Consider the following 21,572-nt stretch of genomic DNA (forward strand, 5'->3'; position numbering starts at 1 on the left):
CCTGCACCCCCCCCCCCAGCACTATTTGATGATCCGACATGAATGTGACATGTTTCTCCCAGGAGATCTAACCCTGTATCTCACTCTAGATCATTTGATCCTACTGTCCAGTTCAAAAGTTCCACTGCATTGGACCCCTTAAAAATCTCCCTTGAAGAGGCACTGAGGTGTCCATACCATTTTTCTGCCCAGTATCTGCTGAAGCATTCTGCCCACCTGATCTGTTTTATCCCACCTTCCCTGATTCTCCTGCCTTCCCAGCTACTCCCAGTTAGGACTTTGACCCAGCTTGACCGCAACACCCCTCCTTGGTTCCTCCTCTTTGGTGTCTTTCTGTCCCCCACATATCTGCTTATGACTACATCTTCATTTGCAAGAGGGCTGAGTCCCTCCCCCAGGGGCTTGTAGGTCAGCTGAGGCGGTGCAGAGGTGAGCCCCATGGTCCCCTAGAAGGGCCCTGGCCATTGTGGTTGACTGTCAATCCTTGGTGTCCCACTGTCCGCTGTCCTTGAGTGGCAGCCTGGTCAAGTGGATATAAGGCTGGCCTTGGAAACAGGAACACCTGGGTTCATTTCCTGCCTGTGACACATGCTGGCTGTGTGACCATGGGTAAGTCACTTAACCTCAGTGTCTCCAGGCAACTCACTGATTTGATCTGTTGATCTCCATCACAGGAGGAAGTTTCCACAGGGGCGTTTGTCACACCTATGAAATCAGAAAATATACTTTAATTTCCAAATTCATATTCCCATAGTAGTGTGCTTTATATTCATTATTTTGACTAGGGAGCCTGATTCACCCTCCTGTAGCTTGAGAGTTCACCTAAAGCCAAAAAAGACAGACCTCTTGGGACTGATGCAGGGATGAAAGGAAGCTTTCCTCTCCACCATGGGAGGTTTTCTTTCTCCATAGCCTTGGAGTCGGTTCTTAGCTGTGGATCTAGAATTGGGAGAATTAGGTTCATTAGTGATATTATAATAGTCCTAATTATTGTTTCAAATATCCTAGAGCCTAAAGTGGGGATGGGGGGGGGGAATGGTGACTGACTTCTTCTTCAACTTTTGGACTAAGGAAGAAGCTCCCTGACCTGAGGGACAAAAGCTGGTCTCATGTGGATTGAATTGAGCAGTGACTGTTAGCATTAGGTTGGGATCGGTGTCTTAGTATCTTGATACTGATTTTCCTTCTCCAGAAAACCCTGCTCTATTCTCTATCTTATCTTTTCATGTTGTTTTGCTTATTTTAGTTTTTCTTGGAATGGGGGGAGGTGGTCCTGCCTTGTGATTTCATGGGTGTAGGTATCCGCCCATGGGGAAGCTTCCTCCAGAGATGAGCCCAGCCAATGTCTACAAGGTGGTGTAGCTTTAAAGAGCAGCTCCCTGCACAGGGCATTCAGCAGGTGGTGACTTGCCCATGTTCTTACAGCCGGTATGTGTCAGAGGAAGGCCTTGGATCCAGGACTACTTCAAGGCCAGCCCCCTATCGATGACTGTATGCTGCAGGGAAGAGAATGAGCATTTATTAAGTGCCTACTATGTACCAGGTGCTGTGTTGAGCACTTTTACACATATGACCTCATTTGATCCTCACGATATACCTGGCGGGTTATTGCCCAACTCTTTAAAGAATTTGAATTTTTTTAATGCAGTGTGTGTGTGTGTGTGTGTGTGTGTGTGTGTGTGTGTGTCCTCGAGTGCCAGTGCAGGTTAGAGAGGGATAAGTGAGTAGAAACACTTGCCAAACTCCCAGTAAATCTGTGGAGCAAGCATGTGACTGGGGCCTGTCTGTCCAACTGGGCCATTACTGAGGCCCTTTTCCTTCCTCACCTGCCAGCAGGTGTACCAAGTGCAGGCAGAGGCTCCACGGAGGAAGCAGGCAGACTGTGTCTGCCCTAAACCTGCCAAGTGGAACTTGGAATGAGAACCTCACAGCAGGGCACTGCAGCTGGAGGGGAGAGACCAACCTTGGAGCTGTCCAGCCTCCTCCCTGCTGGGCTCCCGCCCCATCCATTCTTCACCTCCTCCTTAGCCCCTCCCCCCAGACCTTTTCCCAGTCTCTGCCCCTCCTCCACCTCCCACCTTCTCCTTTTTTCTCCTACTCCCCACCCTCTTTTCTCCCCACTCCTTTCCCAATCCCACCTAATTACCTGTGTCACCTTAGACAATTACCTGTGTCACTTAGTTTTCATGAGGTTCAGTGGCATCTTCTAAAAAAGGAAAGGGTTGGATTAGATGGTTCCAAGATCCCTTCCAGCTTCAGATGGTCATGCTATGATTCTCTCCCAAACTTCCTCCCTTCCCCCACCCCCTTTCCTTCTCACTCCACCCTCTACTTTGACTCCTCCCCCCTCCCCCCAATCAGAGAAAGCAGAGTCCTTTAGGAGAAAGAACAGTGACTCCATCCCAGGACCTGGATTCAAATCCTAGCTTTGGTTCTTACCCGGTGTGACCCAGTGTAAATCACTTAACTTTGCTGCCCTTTACATCCATCTTCCATAAAATGAGACTGTTGGACTAGATGGTCCCTGAGACCTCTTCCAGCTATCAGTGTACCCCCTTCCCCTTCCCTCTCCAGCATTTCCTCCCTCTCCTCTCCCCTTTCCCTTTCCCAGCCATGTCCTCTCCTTTTTCTCAGGTGCTCCCCCCAACCTACCGTCATTCTGCTCCTTCTCCTCCTATTACCAACTCTTTTTTCCCCTAGGCAATGGGGTTAAGTGACTTGCCCAGGGTCACACAGCTAGTAAGTGTCAAGTGTCTGAGGCCGGATTTGAACTCAGGTCCTCCTGACTCCAGGGCAGGTGTTCTACCCACTGGGCCACCTAGCTGCCCTGTTACTCCTTTACCTCTAAGTAGTATGGGAGGCAGATTCCATAAGTGGAAAGGGCAGCGCCTGGGGAGTCAGAGGACCTGGGACCAAATACCATCTTTGATTTCTCACATTTGTAATATCAGACAAGTCACTGAACTTTCCTGGCCTTCGGTTTCATGGCTGTTGGACTGGTGGACTCTGTGGGCCCTGGAAGATTAACTTTATGACCCTGTGATGCACTCTTGCCCTTCCTCCTCCCCATGCCGTCCTCTCTTCTTTCTCTGCTCCCCTTTCTTCCCCCTTTCCCAACCTCTCCTATCACCTTACCTTACACCCCCTTTCCTCCAGGATAATCCTTGGCAGTCTCACCTAGTTCTGCTCCCATATTTTGAGGGCAGGGGAGGGGCCAGATGTAGGAGTTCATCCCTCAGCCTATGCAGACATACAATTTGTCAGTTCTGTAAACTCTGAGAGAGTAGCTTGGGGGAGGTGAGAGGTCACACAGGGAATTTAGTGGCAAAAATTGGGAATCGAACCCAGGGCCTGTATCTCACCCATGCTCTTTTCTAACTCAGCATGCTGCCTTCCACATATACAAGCCATTGTGCCCTTTACATAGGCAGAGATGACTTTACTAACACACTTTCAGTAGAGTTTGGCTTTGGAGTTGTTTTCCCAATGGATTTTTTTTTTCTGATCCATCCCGCTCTCACACCTGGCTTCCTCCAGGATCCAGAGAAAAAATGGGTGGGATGAGAGTTAGGAAAGTGGCCATGGAAGGAAGCAAAGCCAGATGGTCCCTGTGCCTTCCTGCCCTTGGCTTCATCATCTCTGCATTTTCTCTCCCCTGAGCCTCAGCCACGGCTGGAATCCCAGGCTGTCAGAGCTGAAGGGCCCTTTAGATCCCAACTAGCCCAATGCCCTCCTTTTCCAGGGGAGTAGGCTGAGGCCCAGAGAAGGGACCAGTGACAGCAGCAGAGCTGACACCAGAACCCAGGGCTCTGGAATATTCTAAGCTGGGGAGGGAGGCTACTTGCTCTAGAGCACAGACCCGGGGGAGGACAGCTGGTGGGAGGGTGGCAGAGTTAGAGCAGGTGAAGGGGCAGAGCAGCCCCTTGTATGGGGAGGTGGGTTTTAAGTCAGGTGTTTATGCATCCAGGCCTGCCCCTGTTCCCACCCCTGTCATCCTGGGCTCTGATTGGTGAGCCTTCCTTCTCCTTACCTGGCCAGATGCTCCAGGCCACCACACCCCTTTTCATTCACCTCCAAGCCATGCTCCCCTCTTCTTTCCTCTCCCACACTGAAACTTAGAAAGGAAAGACAGCCTCACAATACTCCCTCTGCACAGGGGCGTGTGGTTGGGTGGTCAGAGCCTCAGAGCTATGCAGCCTCTGGCCTAGACTTCTCTGCTCATCCTGTACCTTTCCCTCCCTGCTCCCCTTTCCTTCTCTCTCCTTCTCCCACCTTTTCTTACACTCTCATTTCTTCACCTCCTTTCTAGTCCTCCTTTTCTCCCCTTTCCTATATTCCTCCATTCCTCATACTCTTCTTTTCCCCTCCAAACCCATCCTTTCTTCTCACCACCTTGTCACTCGCCTCCTGTCCTCTCCCTGGCCAGCCCCTAAACTCTTTTCTCCCACCTTTCCCTCTCCTCTGCCTCCAATTCCTCACCTTTTCCTCCGCCTTCCCTCCCTACACTTCCCTCTTAGCCCCTCCTCCCAAATTTCTCCTCTTTCCCCCAGTCCTTTCCCTCCTCTTCTTAAGTGGATGTGAGGTTCCCTGGAGGAAAGAGCAGAGCCTTGGGAGTCATAGGGCTTGGGTTTAAATCTCGTCTTTGAGTTTACAACCTGTATCATCCTTGGGAAATCACTTTAACTTTCCTGGGCTTCAGTTGCATCTCCTATAAAAGGAGGAAGGGGAGGCTGGACTATGGTCTCCGAGGTCCTCTCCACCTCCAAGTTTATCTTATGATCTCCTCCCCCTTCCCTCTCCAGCCTTCTCCTCCCCTTCTCCCTACAGCCTTCTTCTTCTCCACCCTTTCCTCTTTCCTGCCTCCCTCACCCTCTCCCTAGCCCGTTCCTTGCCTGGGGATCACGAGAGGCAGAGAACCCCACAGTGGAAAAAGCAGAGGCTCTGAAGTCAGAGGACATGAGTTCAAATTCCATCTTTGGTTTTTACTACCTGTGTGAACCTGAGCAAGTCATTTAACTTTCTTGGGCTTCTTTTCCATCTTTTATAAAAGAAGGGATTTGGACTACAAGGTCTCTTAAATTCTTTCCATCTGTAAATTTATGATCCTATGCTCCTTTCCTTGCCCTTGCCCCTCCTTCATGCTTTCCTTGCCCTCCTCTCCTCTTCTTTCCCCTCCCCACCTCTTCTTTCTCTCCCTCTGTTCTCCTTTCCTCCCCTTTTCCCTCCCCTCCTCTTATTTCCTCTCCCTCTGTTCTTTCTTTCCCTCCTCTTTCCCTTTTTTCTCTTCGGAATGGGTGATGTCATCCTTGACAACAGCTTGCTGACTTGGGAGTCAGTGAGCCTGTGTTCAAATTGTGGCCTTGCCATTTAATACCTGGGTGACCCAGGCAAAATGGAGATTTTCCCTCTTCTGGTTCTCAGGTTCATCTGTTCAATGAGGGGGTTGGGCCAAGAAGCCTTAGAAGGGACCTTCTGGTAGAAGATCTTTGACCCTGTGAGCCTGAGTTGGGCACAGCACTCCCCTCCACAATCATGAACCTTTAGGATTAGCTTGGGTTGGATTAGGGCCAGAAATCACTTTCATGGTCTCTCCTAGTCTCACTCTCTCATTCTTTTAGGGAGTAGAGAAAGAAGGGTCAGCAGGTATTATTTCATCCCTCGACCTTTACAGATGTGCCCTGGGGAATGAATGATTCCCTGACTTGCCCAGGGTCCCCAAGGCAGTGAGTGTCAGAGGCAGTATTTGAACCAAGGTCTTCTGGGCCTGACCCCAAGACCAGCCCTTTTCCCACCATGCCTCTCAATCTCTAATTTGGCAAATGGAACAATTTAGGCCTGGAGAGGGGAAGCTAGTGGCCCAAAGTCACACAATCTCAAAACCATAACTTCATCTTCTGAATCGTGTATGATTCCAAATCCCATGTGCTTTTCAAAACCTCGCCCAGCTACCTTCCACATTTAAGGGCAGAGACAAAGACTATTTCACTAATACACTTTCACTGGAGCATGGCTTTGGAGTCATTTTCCCAAAAGATATTTTCCTGATCCAGTCCACTCTTATACCCGGTCCCCTTTGGAATCATTTATGTGCATTTTGGAAGTGGGGTGTGTGTGTATGTGTGTGTGTGTGTTTACGGGGGTGGGTGGGGTTAGGAAGGTGACCACAGAATGAAGCAAAGCTTCCTGTGACCTCTGGTCCTTCATTTGCTCATCTCTGCCTTCTCATCCCACTGACTAGAATCAGAGCTTGTCAGAACTGGAGGGGCTTTTAAAAGACTACCTAGTCCAGAGTTCTTAATCAGGGACCTTGGATGGAAAAAAAAAACTACATTTTTGTATTCACTAACTGCTAACTAAAATTGAGCATTTCCTTGCATTACTGAAAATGTTCAAGGAAGGGGTCCATGGGCTCCACCAATATCGAAGGGATCCCTGACACAAAAAGGTCCCCCCATCTTACAGGGGAGGAGGCTGAGGCCCACAGAAGGGACCAGTGACAGCTAGCAGCAGAGCTGACACCTGAACCCAGGGCTTCTGAGTATTTTAACCCGGGAAGGGAGGCTGATTGCTCTAGTGAGTGCACAGGCCTGGGGAGGACAGCTGGTTGGAGGGCAGGTGTGCCCAGAGTCAGGGCAAGTGAAGGGCAGGACAGCCCCTTGTATGGGAAGGTGGGTTTTAAGCCAGGTTTTTGTAAGTCCAGGCCTGCCCCTGGGTCCCTTTCTCACTGACTGTGGGTTCTAGAGACTTGGCACTAACCTCAGAAGCCTCTATCCCTGGCCAAGAACGGGAAGAGTCCGTACCTCTATCTGTGCTGCGGAATCGGAGAGCTGGTGCAGGCCTTCGGCCGGCTGACCTCCAGCCAGGGGGGCGTTTTTTTAATGAGCCAACCAGTGGAGGAGGTGCTCATCCGGGATGGCCAGGTGGTGGGCATCAGGTCAAAGGATCGGATCGCCAGGTGCAAGCAAGCAGCTGATTTGCGATCCCAGCTATGCGCCGGACCGGGTGTGCAAGGTCGGCCAGGTCATCAGGGCCATCTGCATTCTTGGGCACCCTATTAGAAACACCAACGGGGCCAACTCGGGACTCATCATCATCCCTTCCACCCAGACAAACCGCAGATCGGACATTTATATCTTCCTCACTTCATTCGTACACAACGTGGCTGCACAGGGCAAGTACATCGCCCTGGTGAGCACAACTGTGGAGAGTAAAGACCCCAAAAAAGAAATCCAGCTGGCTCTGGAGCTCCTGGAGCCCATTGAGCAAAAATTCTTTTTCATAAGTGACCTCCACATGCCTAGTGACTTGGGGACCAAAAGTCAGATCTTTGTAATGACCTGCTACGATGCTACGGTTCACTTTGAGAGCACCTGCGACGATATAAAGGAGGTCTATAGAAAGATGACAGGATCCGAACTGAAATTTGACTAAAACACTCTAGACCATCTTATCGGGGGAGAAAATTACTAATGTGCTGCGAATATAGGAGAAATTTGGATATCAGAAATAAAGCAACTCCCCCAGGGAAACATCATGGAAATCTGTTCTTGTGTGAAATGCTTTTCTTATCTTTCAAGAGGTGGAGTGAACAGTATCCTCCAACTCCCCATCTCCCCAACCCCCCAGTCTCTTAGAAGGGGTGCCTAGTCTCAGTCCTGCCGCAAAGTGTGTGAAATCTCTTTCACAACTTGTTGAATTTTGACTTACAGTAAAAGAGAATCTTGTGTTCTATTAATTTATGTAGTGGGTAAAGAGTTCTAGGACTTGGTGTATGGAAGACTGCATGTTCAAATTCCTCTCCTCAAACATAACAGTCAGCCTCTCAGCCTTACAGTTCCTCGTATATATGAGGTTAATGATTCTTTATCACATCTTTGAAAGACTGAAGTAATACTTAACCAGTAATTAATAAACTTAACTAGTAATTAATAAACTTAACTAGTAAATTAATACAATTTAATTTGATTTAATTTAATCTTTAATTTCTCCCTTTAAAAAAGTCATATTATTAAAGGTAGAATGTTGTTCAGTATGTTCAGATTACTTACATATCTTGTTCAACTTAACTATATCCCTTTTTTTCCTATACCAAAAAAAAAAAAAAAGATACCATTGGACTCTGAGTTTGAATCCCTTGGGGCTTGGGCACTTGTTCCCTTCCCCTTTCTAGGCCTCTCCTCAGCTTTAAAATAAGAAGATTGAGCTAAATAACTTCTAGCTTTTTCCTTAAGAGGTCACTTTCTCTCAGATGATGGTCTATAATCCTTTAAAATAACTGATATGATTAAAACTAGTTAGTTACAGTAGTAGTGTTCTTAAAATTGTTCATCACATTCCGAACTAAGATGTCACTTAAAGTTCTTATCTGTACTTCAGTAGCACACTGGGAATTCCATCATGATAGTGGGATCTTGTATAACCACCCTTTTACCAATATCCCATCATATCCATCATACTGTTTTTGTTAAGGCATTTTATACCTGACATTCTAAATGCCAGAGCTGATTTTTTAAAACAAGAATTTTGTTTAAAGGTTCCCAAACTACAACTCTTTTAATGATGTCCAGAAGAATATGATCAACCTCTTTTTACAACATTTCCAGGTCATATTAATTGTTCCTAGGAAGTATAATATCATACATTAAAAGACCAGTTGCATGTTTTTTTTTTGTTTGTTTGGGTTTTTGGCTTTTCTTCTGGTAGAAACATTTAACTTTTGTAAATGACAATTACTTGACTCAAATTTGATGAACTATGAGTTATTGACTACCAATTCATCTTTTATGGTATTTCTAGTGATTTGAATGAAGAAAATCAGGCATCCTTTGACAATCTTAAACTTAATATGATTCCTATTGATAATAAAACATGCTAGGCTGACAACTTGTAAAAGATGAAAAAGAGGAAGTAATAGTTCTGTAGCCAAAGCCAGTACAAAATCTATGCTTTGCATTAACATACAAGATATATTTCAGTGCATTACTTTCAGAGTTAGCTGTATTCAGCATTCAGGAATTCCATGACAAGTGGATGGGAGGTGATTTATCAAATTCTTTTAGATGATCAATTTGTAACAACAGAATTTTGTCTTTTGACTATGGTAATAAATCATTTGAAACCTGAAATAAGGAAACCATGGAATAGATAAGGCTTCCAAATAACCTTTATGGTGTAGAGTATAGAAAGAGTATGTACTCAGAATTAGAAAACTCTGGTTTCAAATCCTTCCTTAGGGACACTTATTGTCTGTGTGACACTGGGCAGGTCAGCCCTCTCAGTTTCCATTTTTGACATCTGTAAAATGGGGATGACAAATAAACAGCATCTTCCTCATAAAGTTGTTGCAATCAAATGAAATAATGTATAAAAAGAGCTTTTCAAACCTTTAAAAAATGCTGTATCAATGTGAGTTATTATTCTTCCCCAGTAGGGCTTAGGGGGAAGCATTTTAGATAGGAATTAAAAGAATTGAATTAAGCTGTGGTTCTTACTGGCTAGTAAGTAAGTGAATCACTTAACTCATGTGTTCATCTTTGAGAGGTGGGCATACCATCTGTCCCATATTGATTGTAAGGTGATTGTAAACATAAAGCTAGATAACAAGTGGGGGACCTGAGCTAGATCTGAAGAAAAGGAAGAATTGAAGTCATAACTTGGGGGATTGGTAGTTAGTCAATATCCGAGCAGAAATACCTACTGTCTATTTACATCTTTATCATGTGTTGTCTAATGCAACTAGGCAATACACTTATTAAACACACACAATCAACACTGGAATCGAATAAAATGTGAGGAATCATTATAATTTATCAATGTGACATAATTGCACTGGAGATTTCATGTTACAATGGAGAAAGAACATTGGATTTGAGGTTGGAAAACCAGGATTTGAATCATGGCTCTGCCAATATTGTCCTGCCTTGGGCAAGTCACAACACCTTTTTGGGCCTCAGTTTCCTCATCTGTTAAATGAGAGAGTTAGAGTAGTTGACCTAAGATCTTTCAGCCCTAAAGCTACTATCCTTTCATCTTTTAGTTAATCCATTAGTATTTCATATAAATTATGCCTAGAAGAAAGTATAGTCACTATGAGAGGCCTCCTTATTTACCAGTTAAAGGTACATTTTATATGTGTGTGTGTGTGTGTGTATACACACACATACATACATGTCCATATCCATACATACAGACAGATAGTCTTGACCTGTGATTTGATTAATGTGGGTAACTGAAGAAATATTCCCCAGTGACGAAAAAATAGTCTGTAGATTCAGACAGGTACCTGAAGGTCCTGAAGGGAGTTGACTGAGTAGCAAGCGACATAGTCAGACCAGCATTTTAGAAAGATCACTTTGGCAACTGAGCAGAGGATTGACTCCTGAGTGGGGAGAGAGTGGAGGCAGGGAAACCATTCAGAAAGCTATTGCAATATTATTCAGGCATTAGATGATGAGGACCTATATCTGGGTGATGTCTATGAGTCTCCATTCACAGGGACACATGAGAGATATTTTGAAGAGAGAATCAGGGGACAGCTAGGTGGCGCAGTGGATAGAGCACCGGCCCTGAAGTCAGGAAGGACTTGAGTTCAAATTCAGCCTCAGACCAAACACTTGACTATTACTAGCTGTGTGACTCTGGGCAAGTCACTTAACCCCAATTGCCCTAAGAAAAGAAAAAGAAAAAGAAAAAGAAAGAGAGAATCAACTCAGGCTTGGCAACATATTGGTTAAATGGGGGGGGGTGGAGAAACAGTGAAGAGTTGAAACTGACACAGAGATTTCAGGCCTGGGTGACTGGGAGGATGACAGTGCCCTTGATAGTAACAGGAAAGTTTGGAAGAGTAGAGGGTTTGAGGGAAAGATACTAAGTTCTGTTTTGGACTTGTTAAATTGAAGATGCTGACAGAACATCCACTTTGAGATGTCCAATAGGCAGTTAATGATGGAAGGCTACAGGTTAAAAGCAGAATTAAGAACAGATAAATAGATGTGAGAATCATTTGAGAAACGATGACAGATGAATCTGTGGGAGCTGATGAGCTCATCTAGAACTCTGTAAGGGTCAAATAATGATAACATTCATGAGGCACTTTGTAGAGCTTAAAGTCCTGGCCCTCTACACTATACTATCTCACTAGATGAACTACAGGTATTATTATCCCTGTTTTAGAGATGACGAAACACTAAAGGGACCTTTCTTAGCTATAAAATGAAGAGGTTGGGCTGGTTGACCCCTTGCAGCTTTTTTTTTTTAAACATTTGGTTTTGTTTTGGAGTCCAGATCTGTGATTTCTGCAGTACAAGGTACTCCCAGGAATTTGGACAGCTTCAGCATAAAGTAATATATTAGAAAGTAACCCTTAGTCATGCAGCCAGAGTAGCTAGTGTGTGTCAGACGCAGGACTTAAAGCTCTCTTTTCCTGATGCCAAGATTGCGCCCCCCATCCACCGTGCCACATTCCTTCTCATTTCCGCAGGAGAACGTTGGAGCCCAGAGAAGGGAAACACTTTTCCCATCATCATATAGTAGATCAAGAATGAGATGCTAGGTTTCTTGACTCTTGGCAGTGGGCTTTTCATGTAACTGAAGTTCCCGTATAAATTATATATTTGGAGGTGTAAGCGCCCATCCTGCTTGTCTGCAGATATCTAGAGTCATTAATATTTCATACAGCTTAGGGCTGCCTCTAAATGAGGGCACTCAAAAGAGCACTTTCTGAAAACTCAGACATGTTGTTGTTGTTTATCCTTCGTTTCAAAGAGGACCAGTGACATCACGGGGTGACATTTTGACTCTAGTGTGAATTGGATTCAAGTGAGGCAGAGCTGCACAAAGTTGTCAGCCTCACTCTCTCTTCCTGAGTCATTGAAGTCCAGTGGCAAGACAAGGGGAGAAGGGAAGGGTAAACATGAGGGGGGAAATGTGTATTTTAAGTGAGGAATTTACTTATTGCAAATATGCTGAATTCCTTAATGACCAAGTGAACTTTCCAAGTTTTTAAGAGCCAAAACAAGGTGAGATAGGAGGAATTTTAAGCTGTCTCTGCATGGAGCAGACCTACCCAGCATTCTATACTTTGTCACTCCTCCAGTCCATCCCTAAGTTCTCATCCCTTGTTCCATGTTCATTATTTATGTAGCTGTAATAAATTAGAACTCCAAGAGAAAGGTACATTTCCTTATTACTTAAACGGTTTGGTAGAATTCATTAACAGGAGAAAGTCAGCAATCTAGAATATGGAGCATAACAACTTTCACATATCAGATGATCAAGAAGCAAGAAGGCAAGGCTTCCTTGGTGGGACGTACAGTGGAAGCGAAAACTGAAATGGGTAAGGATGTTGAAATAGGCTCTGGTTGGGTGGAGGGATTGAATCGGAAAAAATGGGCTTTCCTAGGAGAGACCTAATTGACATTGGTCTGTTTTCCCTAAAACACTGGCCTTCTCCCTCTGTGCCACAACTGTGGAGCTAGAATTTACATTGCCTTTTCACTTCATTGTGTATGCTAGCCATGAAATGATTGTTATCAGTTATAGTTAGCTAACTTGCATTTATGTTGTTCTTAGATTTCGAGCTGGAAAGGAACTTTGTTGTGGTTTGTTGTTCAGTTGGTCAATCATGTCCGACTCTTCATGGCCCCATGGACCATGCCAATAGTGTCCACGGGTTTTCTTGGCAAAGATATTAGAGTGGTTTGCCATTTCCTTCTCCAATGCATTAAGACAAACAAAGGTTAAGTGACTTGCCCAGGGTCACACAGCTAGTAAGTATTTGAGGCTGGATTTGAACTTAGGTCTTCTTTTTTCTTAAAATTTATTTATTTATTTTTAGTTTTCAATATTCACTTCCCTGAGATTTTGAGTTCCAAATTTTCTCCCCATCTCTCCCCTCCCCCCACCCCACAATGGCATATAGGCTCTACATATACATTTATATTGAACCTATTTTCACATTAGTCATATTGTAAAGAAGAATTACTACCAATGGGAGAAACCACGAGAAAGAAGAAACAAAAAACAACAACAAAAAAGAGAGATCAAATAATGTGCTTCAATCTGCATTCAGACTCCATAGTTCTTTTTTTGGATGTGGATGGCATTTTCCATCATGAGTCCTTTGGAGTTATCTTGGATCCTTGCATTGCTGAGAGGAGATGAGTCTGTCAAAGTTAGTCATCGAACATTGTGGCTGTTACTGTGTACAACTGAACTCAGGTCTTCTTGACTCTAACCCAGTACTCTAATCCACTGAGGTACCTAGCTGCCTCCAGAGAACTTAGGAGTTCTCAAATCTAAATCTCTCATTTTGTAAATGAGGAAACTGAGACTCTGAAGGTTAAAGCAACTTACCCAAGGTCACCCATGGTAAGTAGCAGAGCAAATATTGGAATCTGGGTTTGAATTCTGCCTCTGACACTACTAGCTATCATGGCAAAGTAATATCACCTCACCACAGGGGTCCAGAAAAGGAAGGGCATTTTACCTTCAGTAGAAAGAGACAGTTTAAGGTTCAGAATATTCAGTGGAGGACCGTTCCCTTCCAGCTCTATAACACTCAATCCAGTGCACTTGACTGCCTCACATTATTATCATTATTTTTTTTAAAGAGTATGGCTAAGGTTGATTTGGAGTTATACAGACAAGCAACTTCAAGGTGACAGATAAAGAAGAATCCACTTTTCTTCTGCTCTACCTTATACGACAAGAGCCCAGAGAAGGAAGGGCCAAGATCAAGTAGGGTTGTAGATTGTATTTTCTACTCATTGAGTCTCTCTCCTCATAGGCTCCTGAAAACAATTCATGACTGGGGGAGATTGGCCAAGGAGATCACCATCAGCATGTTGATATTACTGTTTAGTGTAGATTTGATTTTCTCTGGGATGACTTGGGGATCTTGGTTAACCAGACATTAGAAACCTGAAGATAGCGTCAACACTCCCCATTCACTACAATGTATGGCACCCTGGAGCCAGGCTGATATTGCTCCCACCCCCCCCACCCCCAACTTGTTGCAATCACTTGAAAGGCTAATCACAGAATCTCACAGTTGGGGGACTGAAACACATTTCCTTGATCAGCTCAGTGTCAATTTTTTAGAAACAGAAAACGAATAGCAGTAGATAGCAGTGGTAGAGTAATGAAGGGTTGCCTATCTTTGACTACTCAGGAATCATTAATATTATGCTACTCATGGTAGCTTACCCTTATCTAGCACTTTAAGGTTCATGTAAAGTACTTTGTAAACTTTCAAGTGCTGTATTTATGCATCATTATCCCCATGAGGTGGTATCCAATATAGTTATGATTGCTCACATACCTTTTTAATTTAACTATTCCACTCCCTCCCCCCAAAAAAACATTTCATTACTAGAGCAGTTAATGTTGCTTGCCATGGTGTCATCTTATGAGCACTCATGGAAACTGTGATGCTTATGTGTCCCCAGTGAGGTGGAAGGTGCCTGGGGCCTGCCCGGTCAACCCTGAGTGAGTGCCCTGTGATGTCATGGCCATGGCACTGAGGCCCAAGGTTCGTTTACTTGGAGGCACTTACTGATGGTATACAACCATGTCTTCAGCACGAAGTTCAGACTCATTAAGCGAGCTTGAAGAGCAGATAGTGACTTCTATTGCATTTTTCACATATTCCCAGTGGCAGGCCCAGGAGGTGTCAGTACCCGTTGACCCTCACCTCCCCAATGTTGCTGCACCACCCCTACTTGTTGATCTTATTATCCTAAGGTGAGATAGTCATTCATCTATAAAATGAGATGACGTCTCAAGCCCCTTCCAGCTCTATAATCTTATGAACTGCTGTTATACATATCTATAGCCTTGCAAGGGAGGTAGGGCAGTGCCCAACCACTCCAAACCACCCCCATCTCCTGGTTTGTTTTGTTTTGTTTTGTTATTGTGGGAGGGAAGAAGAGACAGAGTGATTTTTTTTTTTAATGGCGTGGCTTCCTCTCACGACTGGAATCTTACTTCTCTATTGGTGAACCTTTGTTCATATTAACAATAATAGTAATAGCTAGCACTTATATATAGCACTTTACATGTCTTCTCTCATTTGACACTCAGAACAACTCCATGCTATTGTTATCCCTGTTTCATAGGTGGCAAAATTTAGGCAGAGAGGGGTTAACTGGCTTACCCAGAACCACACAGCTTAGTAAATATCTAAAGTACAGTTTGAACTCAATTCTTTCTAATTGGAAGTTCAGAATTCTAACCCTCATAACACCTAGCTACCTGATGAGTTTTTCATCATATTTTTAATTTTTTTTTCTTAAACAAGTTATTTGGGGCAAAATAGTTTTACTCTTAACACCATGTTATTGCCACAGGTGCCTTTGGGAATAGAGTGTTATCATTGAGCAGACACAGCCTCTGTTTGCTGTTGTAACTATAAGCAAGTTGCCTTTCTCTGGGACCTAGGGAATACCTTTAGTGAGATGTGGGTTCCCTGGATATGACTGAAGAGGAATTCTGAAGGAATTCCAAGGAAGGATAAAGTAGCATGATTTCTAGTCCCCTATCATCCCAGCCTTCATAGGGACAAACTAGTCAAGGTTGGGACAAACCATCGTCTCTCTGGCCCTGCTTTACCCTTTTTTGGGTGACCTGGAGCTTCATTCCAGCCTAATTTTAAAATATGTTCTCTGTTGATTAAGTGAGCATGAGAAGACGGGCATTAGGAAAAAAATAGAAAAAAGAAAGTTGAAAAACTGTGAGCACAAGCAATTGGAAATGAAAGCTCAATGGAAACCTGTTGAGATGAGTGTTCAAGTGGAAGTGAAATCTTCCAGATCATGCATGGTAAATTAATCTAGAAAGGGGAAAAGAATCATTGTTTTTGAGAAATAGAAATGAAGATAAATAGAGAGCAGTGATGGGATCCCAGAATGAGAGAGGGCTGCCCATCTCCAATTAGTTGGGAATAATGGCAAGGAGGAGAAGGAGGAGGAGAAGTCCCCTGTCCCAAAGTCCATTGGCATGGGACTTTCTCCTCATTGGTGGACATGGAAGCTCTTCCCTGAGTGAGGGATGGAGTGAAGTTGGCAAGAATGAGCGAGCTCCAGAATTCTTCAGACTGCTTCAAGTACTCTTGGCCTCCAGCTACGTGAGTGAACCTGGAAGAGGCCAATGCTGTTTCAGGGTGCTGAAGGGAAAGACTTTGGGAAGACCTGAGAAGAGCTGCTAGTCTCCATCATGTCCTTATCCCCAACTTGATAGACTAGAGACTTCAGGGAACTTGCCCTGGGTGAGATCCAGGTCTCTCGCAATGTGAGATACAGGTCACTCTCAATGAGAGAGCTCCTTCATTCTGCATGATCTGCCATATGTTCTCCAATGTATACCTTCTCTGATCTATGTTTTGCTACTGATATAGATAATTTTTTTTTGCTATTTTCTTTTTATAGTCATTGAGAAACTGGTATTTGATGGGAAAGGGGTCAAGCCTTGTATAGAGAGCTTCGATATCCTTCTTCCTCCTAGTAATGAGAGAGTGATTGAAAGTTAGATTGAACCCAATTGTATCCACTAAACTAATAATATTTAAGGGAATAGAGAGATAAAATTCTACCCAAGTACCCTCTCTCTCTGATAAGAGCAGAGTGACCATGGCCCCAACTTCCTGTTTCCCCTCATGGAAGGAATTAAAGTCTCCCTTGGAGAAGAGTAAGAGGAGAAGAGGGCAAGAGATGTTTATTCTGCCTCCCTTTGAGTTACACAACATCCTCTAGGCTACAGATGAGGGGACAGCTTCTTGCTACATATCCAGAACTCTCTACACATTGGACCTGGTCTTAATAATAATAATAAGGATCACTAGCATGTATATAGTACCTCCTATGTTTCAGACGCTGTGCTCAGTGTTTTACAAATGTTATCTCATTTGATTCTCACAACAACTCTGTAAGGTAGGTACTATTATTATCCCCATTTAACAGTTCAGGAAACTGAGGCAAACACAGGTTAATGACTTATCTGAGGTCACACAGCTAGTAAATGTTTGAGGTGGGAATATAAGAAAAAATAATGAAAGCTTACATTTAGATAATCTTTTAAGATTTATGTGCTTAGCAAACTTTCAAATGTTATATTAATTCCCATTCTTCCTGTTTTTCTTCTCCAATTTTGCCTTGAACTTCATCCTATTTTCTCCAGACCTCTTCCCTAGCTTGGAATTCTTTTTCATCAGTAGGACTAAGAAGCCAAATTGGTTAACCCTGATAAGAAAAGGATTCAGATGAAATTTCAGTATGGCATAAAAGAAGAAGTGTCCAGAAAGCATTTTAGCAAATACAATTAAATAAACCAAACCAAACCAGAACAAGTCTTCCTTCATCTATAAATATAATGTGAGGTTTTTTAGCTCTGCAATTTACTAGTGTTATTGTTAAACATTAATTTACCTCCTGAGAGAGCCTTTTCAGTAGTTCTTAGCTGAATTGAGAATCGAAAAGAAAATATGACCTAGTGATAACAACAGAAATTCAGTCAAATTCTAATCTTGAAGGTAAATGACAGTGAGCTTTTCAAGAAAGACAGCTCACCTCAGCGTGCTTTAGGGCTCAGATGTTCCAGAATTTGAACTTCCCAAACAAAGTAGGCCCATCATTTGAAGATGATAGGGCCTTTCATGCGCATTAGTCTCCAAACATAACAAGTCACACTCGCGTGCTGTCGTAAATAAGGAGGCGGCTACCCTGGGTGACATGTGGGCTGCTGGGAGGCGAGTTACCTAGAAATTAACTTCTGTCTAATACGATTAGCAACGCTTGTCTTCAGGTGATAAAGTGCTTCTGATGCTTAAAGAAAGAACTAATTGGTTCTCCTAGCGAATTATCTGTAAGATCGGGAGTAACAGGAAGTTATTTTGGCTGAAGCTTCTTTTGGATTGCTACAATTCTCAGATTTCTTGAAGGTGAAAGGGGTCAACAAAGAAATAATGAATAAAGATAAAGAATAAATTCAGGAATGGCTAAACAAGCCATGGAACATCATTATGATGGAATATTATTGAAATAATTAATGAAATAAATGAAAAACTCACTCTAAGGAAATCAGATTCTGAAGAACTGAAGAAATTAAAATTGTCTCATAGAACAGGCAATGAAACATTCCTCCCTCCTGAGAGCAGAGAGGTGGGGGACTACTAGGGCAGAATGTGGTATACATTGTAAGGTGCATGTCAGTGTTAACAGGTATTTTTGTTTGTTTGTTTGTTTGTTTTGTGTTATGAGAGAGAGTTAAAGCTTGAGGGGATCATGAAGGGGTGTGGTATTTCCAGAAGCAGCTATGATGCTACATCAAAAAGCATCAAAACAACTTTTTTAAAAAAGGGTGGTCATTGAAAGACCCTTTTCCCATATTTTTACCTTTTCAGTCCCAGCTATTGGCTTCAGCACTAGCCTTAATTCTCTGGTAGCTCAACCTGAAAAAAAGGTCTCTTCTGAGGTTAAGGAATGGAAATGTATCTATAGTGTTGAAACATTTCTCAAAATTTTCCCCAACTGCCTAAACTCTAGATGCCCCCCCCCCCATGCTGTGGAATCCATTTATCAAAATAATGGATTAGATAAGCCTCCTTTTTCACTGTATCTTTTATCTATTTCACTGCAAAGAATATGGGACATTTGGGTATCAGGGATGCCTCATGGCTTCAAGTGGAGGATAGAATTTATTCTATTATAAGAGCTCGTGGAAATGAGGAGATGTTAGGCTGGGGGCAGCCATAATGCTGCTGCTAAACTCGAGGAAGTTGAATCATAGGCATCCTCATTGAAGCAAGATGTTAGGGCTCACACTAACCTCTCTGGATTCACTCACACAAAGGGTAAAGGGCTTACAGTAACAATAATGAAGATAGTTTATATTGAAATAGTGCTAGAAGGATTGCAAAACACTTTACAGACATAATTTTATTTGTACTTTGTAACAATTCTGTGAGGTAAGTGCTATTACGATCCCCATGTTACACGTGGGGAAATTAAGGCTCCAAGACAAATCCGTGAATTTGTCCATGGCCACACATCTAGTATGTACCAGTGGCAGACCTTGAATTCCATTACACTACATCACACTGTCTCTCACTCTTACAAGATTTGATGAGTTAATGTATTAAGTCAAGACAACAGAAATTTATTAAACAACTACTGTATTCTAGGTACCATGGATACAAAAAAAAGGTGGGAGGAAAAAAACAGTCACTGTTCTCAAGGAGCTCACAAAAAAAATGTGGTTCCCCATCTTATTGTGTTATCCCAAGGGTGTGAAGAAATGAGTTTTCTTTCTCCATATTCAAGTAAATCAGTTCTACCCTTACATCATTTCTCTGAAATTAGTGCAGCACAACTATGAGCAACAGATATCCCTTCAATTACTTAAGTCATTCTTTCTTTTTTTAAAAATGTTTTGTAATTATAGTTCTGTAAATTTTGATCATCGCTTGGTAGTTGGACCCCCAGGTATTTTATGCATTTTGTAGTAATTTTTAAATAAATATTTTATTTTGAACTTGATATTCATCAATAAACATGAATATTTCCATATACAAAGAACATAAAAAGAGTATTGCATATGGAATTGGGAATTTACCATATGTAGCTTTAAAGAATACATTGACTTTAACATGGTAGTACCAAGACTGTCCTTCTTGTCTATGCCATTTTCTAAAAGTCCTTTTGCTCTCTCTTGTATATTTTAAATTTTTTTCATTGGAGTACTTTTCTTTATTTTCTTCTCTTTTCTTTATTTATTTTTTTTGCAGCTGTAGCACTAACCCTCCCCATCCCTAGTAAAGACCCTCCTTCGTAACAAATAAGTATAGTCAACAAAACCTTGTAGTTATTTTGATGAGTTTTTGCTTACTATTACTTCCTCCTGGGATTTGTTATTGCTTTAGAGAAATACTATGATTTTTGTGGATTTATTTTGTATGCTGCTACTTTAATGAAGCTGCTAATTGTTGCAAATGGTTTCTTTACTGATTTGCTAGAGTCTTATGAAATAAACCATAGTGTCATCTGAAAGTAGGGATGCTCTTGTCTCCTTGTTGCTTATGCTTGTGCCTTTAAATTCTTTCTCCTGTCATATTGCTGTTGCTGTCATCTATGCCAAACAGCAGTGGGGAAAGGGGGCAGCCAGTCTTAAGTTGTGTACTTGTGGGGAAGCTAGCTAGTGTTTCCCCATTGCAAATAATGCTAGATTTTCGTTTTCGATGTATACTTTTTATCATATTAGTAAATGGTTCTTCCATGCCTATATTTTGTAGTGTTGTTGTTTTTATTTTTAATTTAATTTAATTTTTTAGCATAAATGAATGTTATACTTTGCCAAAGTTTTTTTTTTCTGTATTTGTATAATCGTGTAATTTTAGGCGGTTTTGTTTTTAATATTATTAATAATATAAGTTGCTTTTCTAATATTGAATCATCCTTGGTATAAATCTAACTTCTTCATAGTGAATATATTTTTGGACATGGCATTGCAGTCTTTCTGCTAGGATTTTATCTTAAAATGTTGAATTGATATTCATTAGTGGTGAAGACAGTGTGTGGTAGTAGATAAAGAGCTGGACTGAAAGCCAAGAAGCCCTGGGTTCAAGGTCCGCCTCTGACGCATACTGGCTATGTGACCCTTAGCAAGTTACCTAACCACTCAGTGTTCTTAGCAGTTCTCTAACACTACAAGTTGCTGAGAAAATGCCAACTTGCGTTTGTGGAGGGAGGTTCCTTACCTGAGAGTTCTGTGTACTAATGAAATCACAGGTCCGGTCCCTTTCCCTCTTCATTAATGATATTGGCTTAGAGTTCTCTTTTTGTCCTTTATCCTTCCCTGATTTAAATATTCATACATCACTTATCCCATAAAAGGGTTTTAGTAGACTATTTTCTTTCTCAGTTTTTGAGAAAAATTTGTGTAGCATAGTTTTTTATTTTTCTTTAAACATTTGATGGTATTTACCTATAAAACTGTCTGTACCAGATTCCTTTGGTGCTTGCTTTACAGCCAACTCAATTTCATTTTCTAAGCTATTATTATTATTATTATTATTATATAAACTATATTATTTATCATAATTATAATATATAATCATATATTAATGTTAAATGCCAGCCACTATCATCATTAGCATCATCATCATCATCATGTTCATTACTCCCAACTAATTGGAGATGGGAAGTTCTTAAGTTTTCTAATGTCTCTAGTTTTTTAAAATCTTGATTTCATGTTCTGTTAATTTGAGTATTTTATATTTTTGTAGATAATCCTCCAACTCTTTTAAATTCTCAGTTTTGGAGGCCTGGAATTGCATATAGTAAGTTTTGATCATTCTTTTATTTCTTCTATTTTTTCTGTGATTGTTCCTTGTTCACTTTTTCCTTTGATAATTTGGTTTTCCTCCCTTTTTATTAGATTAGCTAAAACGTTATCAATTTTCTTAGTCTTTGCAATGAACCAGCTTTTCATTTTGCTGATCAGTTCTATAGCCTTTTTGTTGTACGCTTTATCTATTTCACTTCTAATTGTCAAGATTTCCTCTTTGTGCTTATTTTGAGCTG

The 21,572-nt window shown here is 42.2% G+C and overlaps 1 protein-coding gene across 1 annotated transcript; it reads left to right on the forward strand.

Moving 5' to 3' along the window:
- Nucleotides 1-2,984: 2,984 nt before the first annotated feature.
- On the forward strand, nucleotides 2,985-9,644 carry LOC114028942 (rab GDP dissociation inhibitor beta-like). The gene is given in 6 exon segments (XM_027843269.1): nucleotides 2,985-3,012; nucleotides 3,763-4,009; nucleotides 4,881-4,938; nucleotides 6,762-6,959; nucleotides 6,961-7,427; nucleotides 9,620-9,644. Coding segments are annotated over 6 exon segments (1,023 nt in total).
- The last annotated feature ends 11,928 nt before the right edge of the window (nucleotides 9,645-21,572 follow it).

The sequence above is a fragment of the Vombatus ursinus genome, unplaced genomic scaffold, assembly GCF_900497805.2.
Source record: "Vombatus ursinus unplaced genomic scaffold, bare-nosed wombat genome assembly UNPS02014903.1, whole genome shotgun sequence".
Classification (NCBI taxonomy): domain Eukaryota; kingdom Metazoa; phylum Chordata; class Mammalia; order Diprotodontia; family Vombatidae; genus Vombatus; species Vombatus ursinus.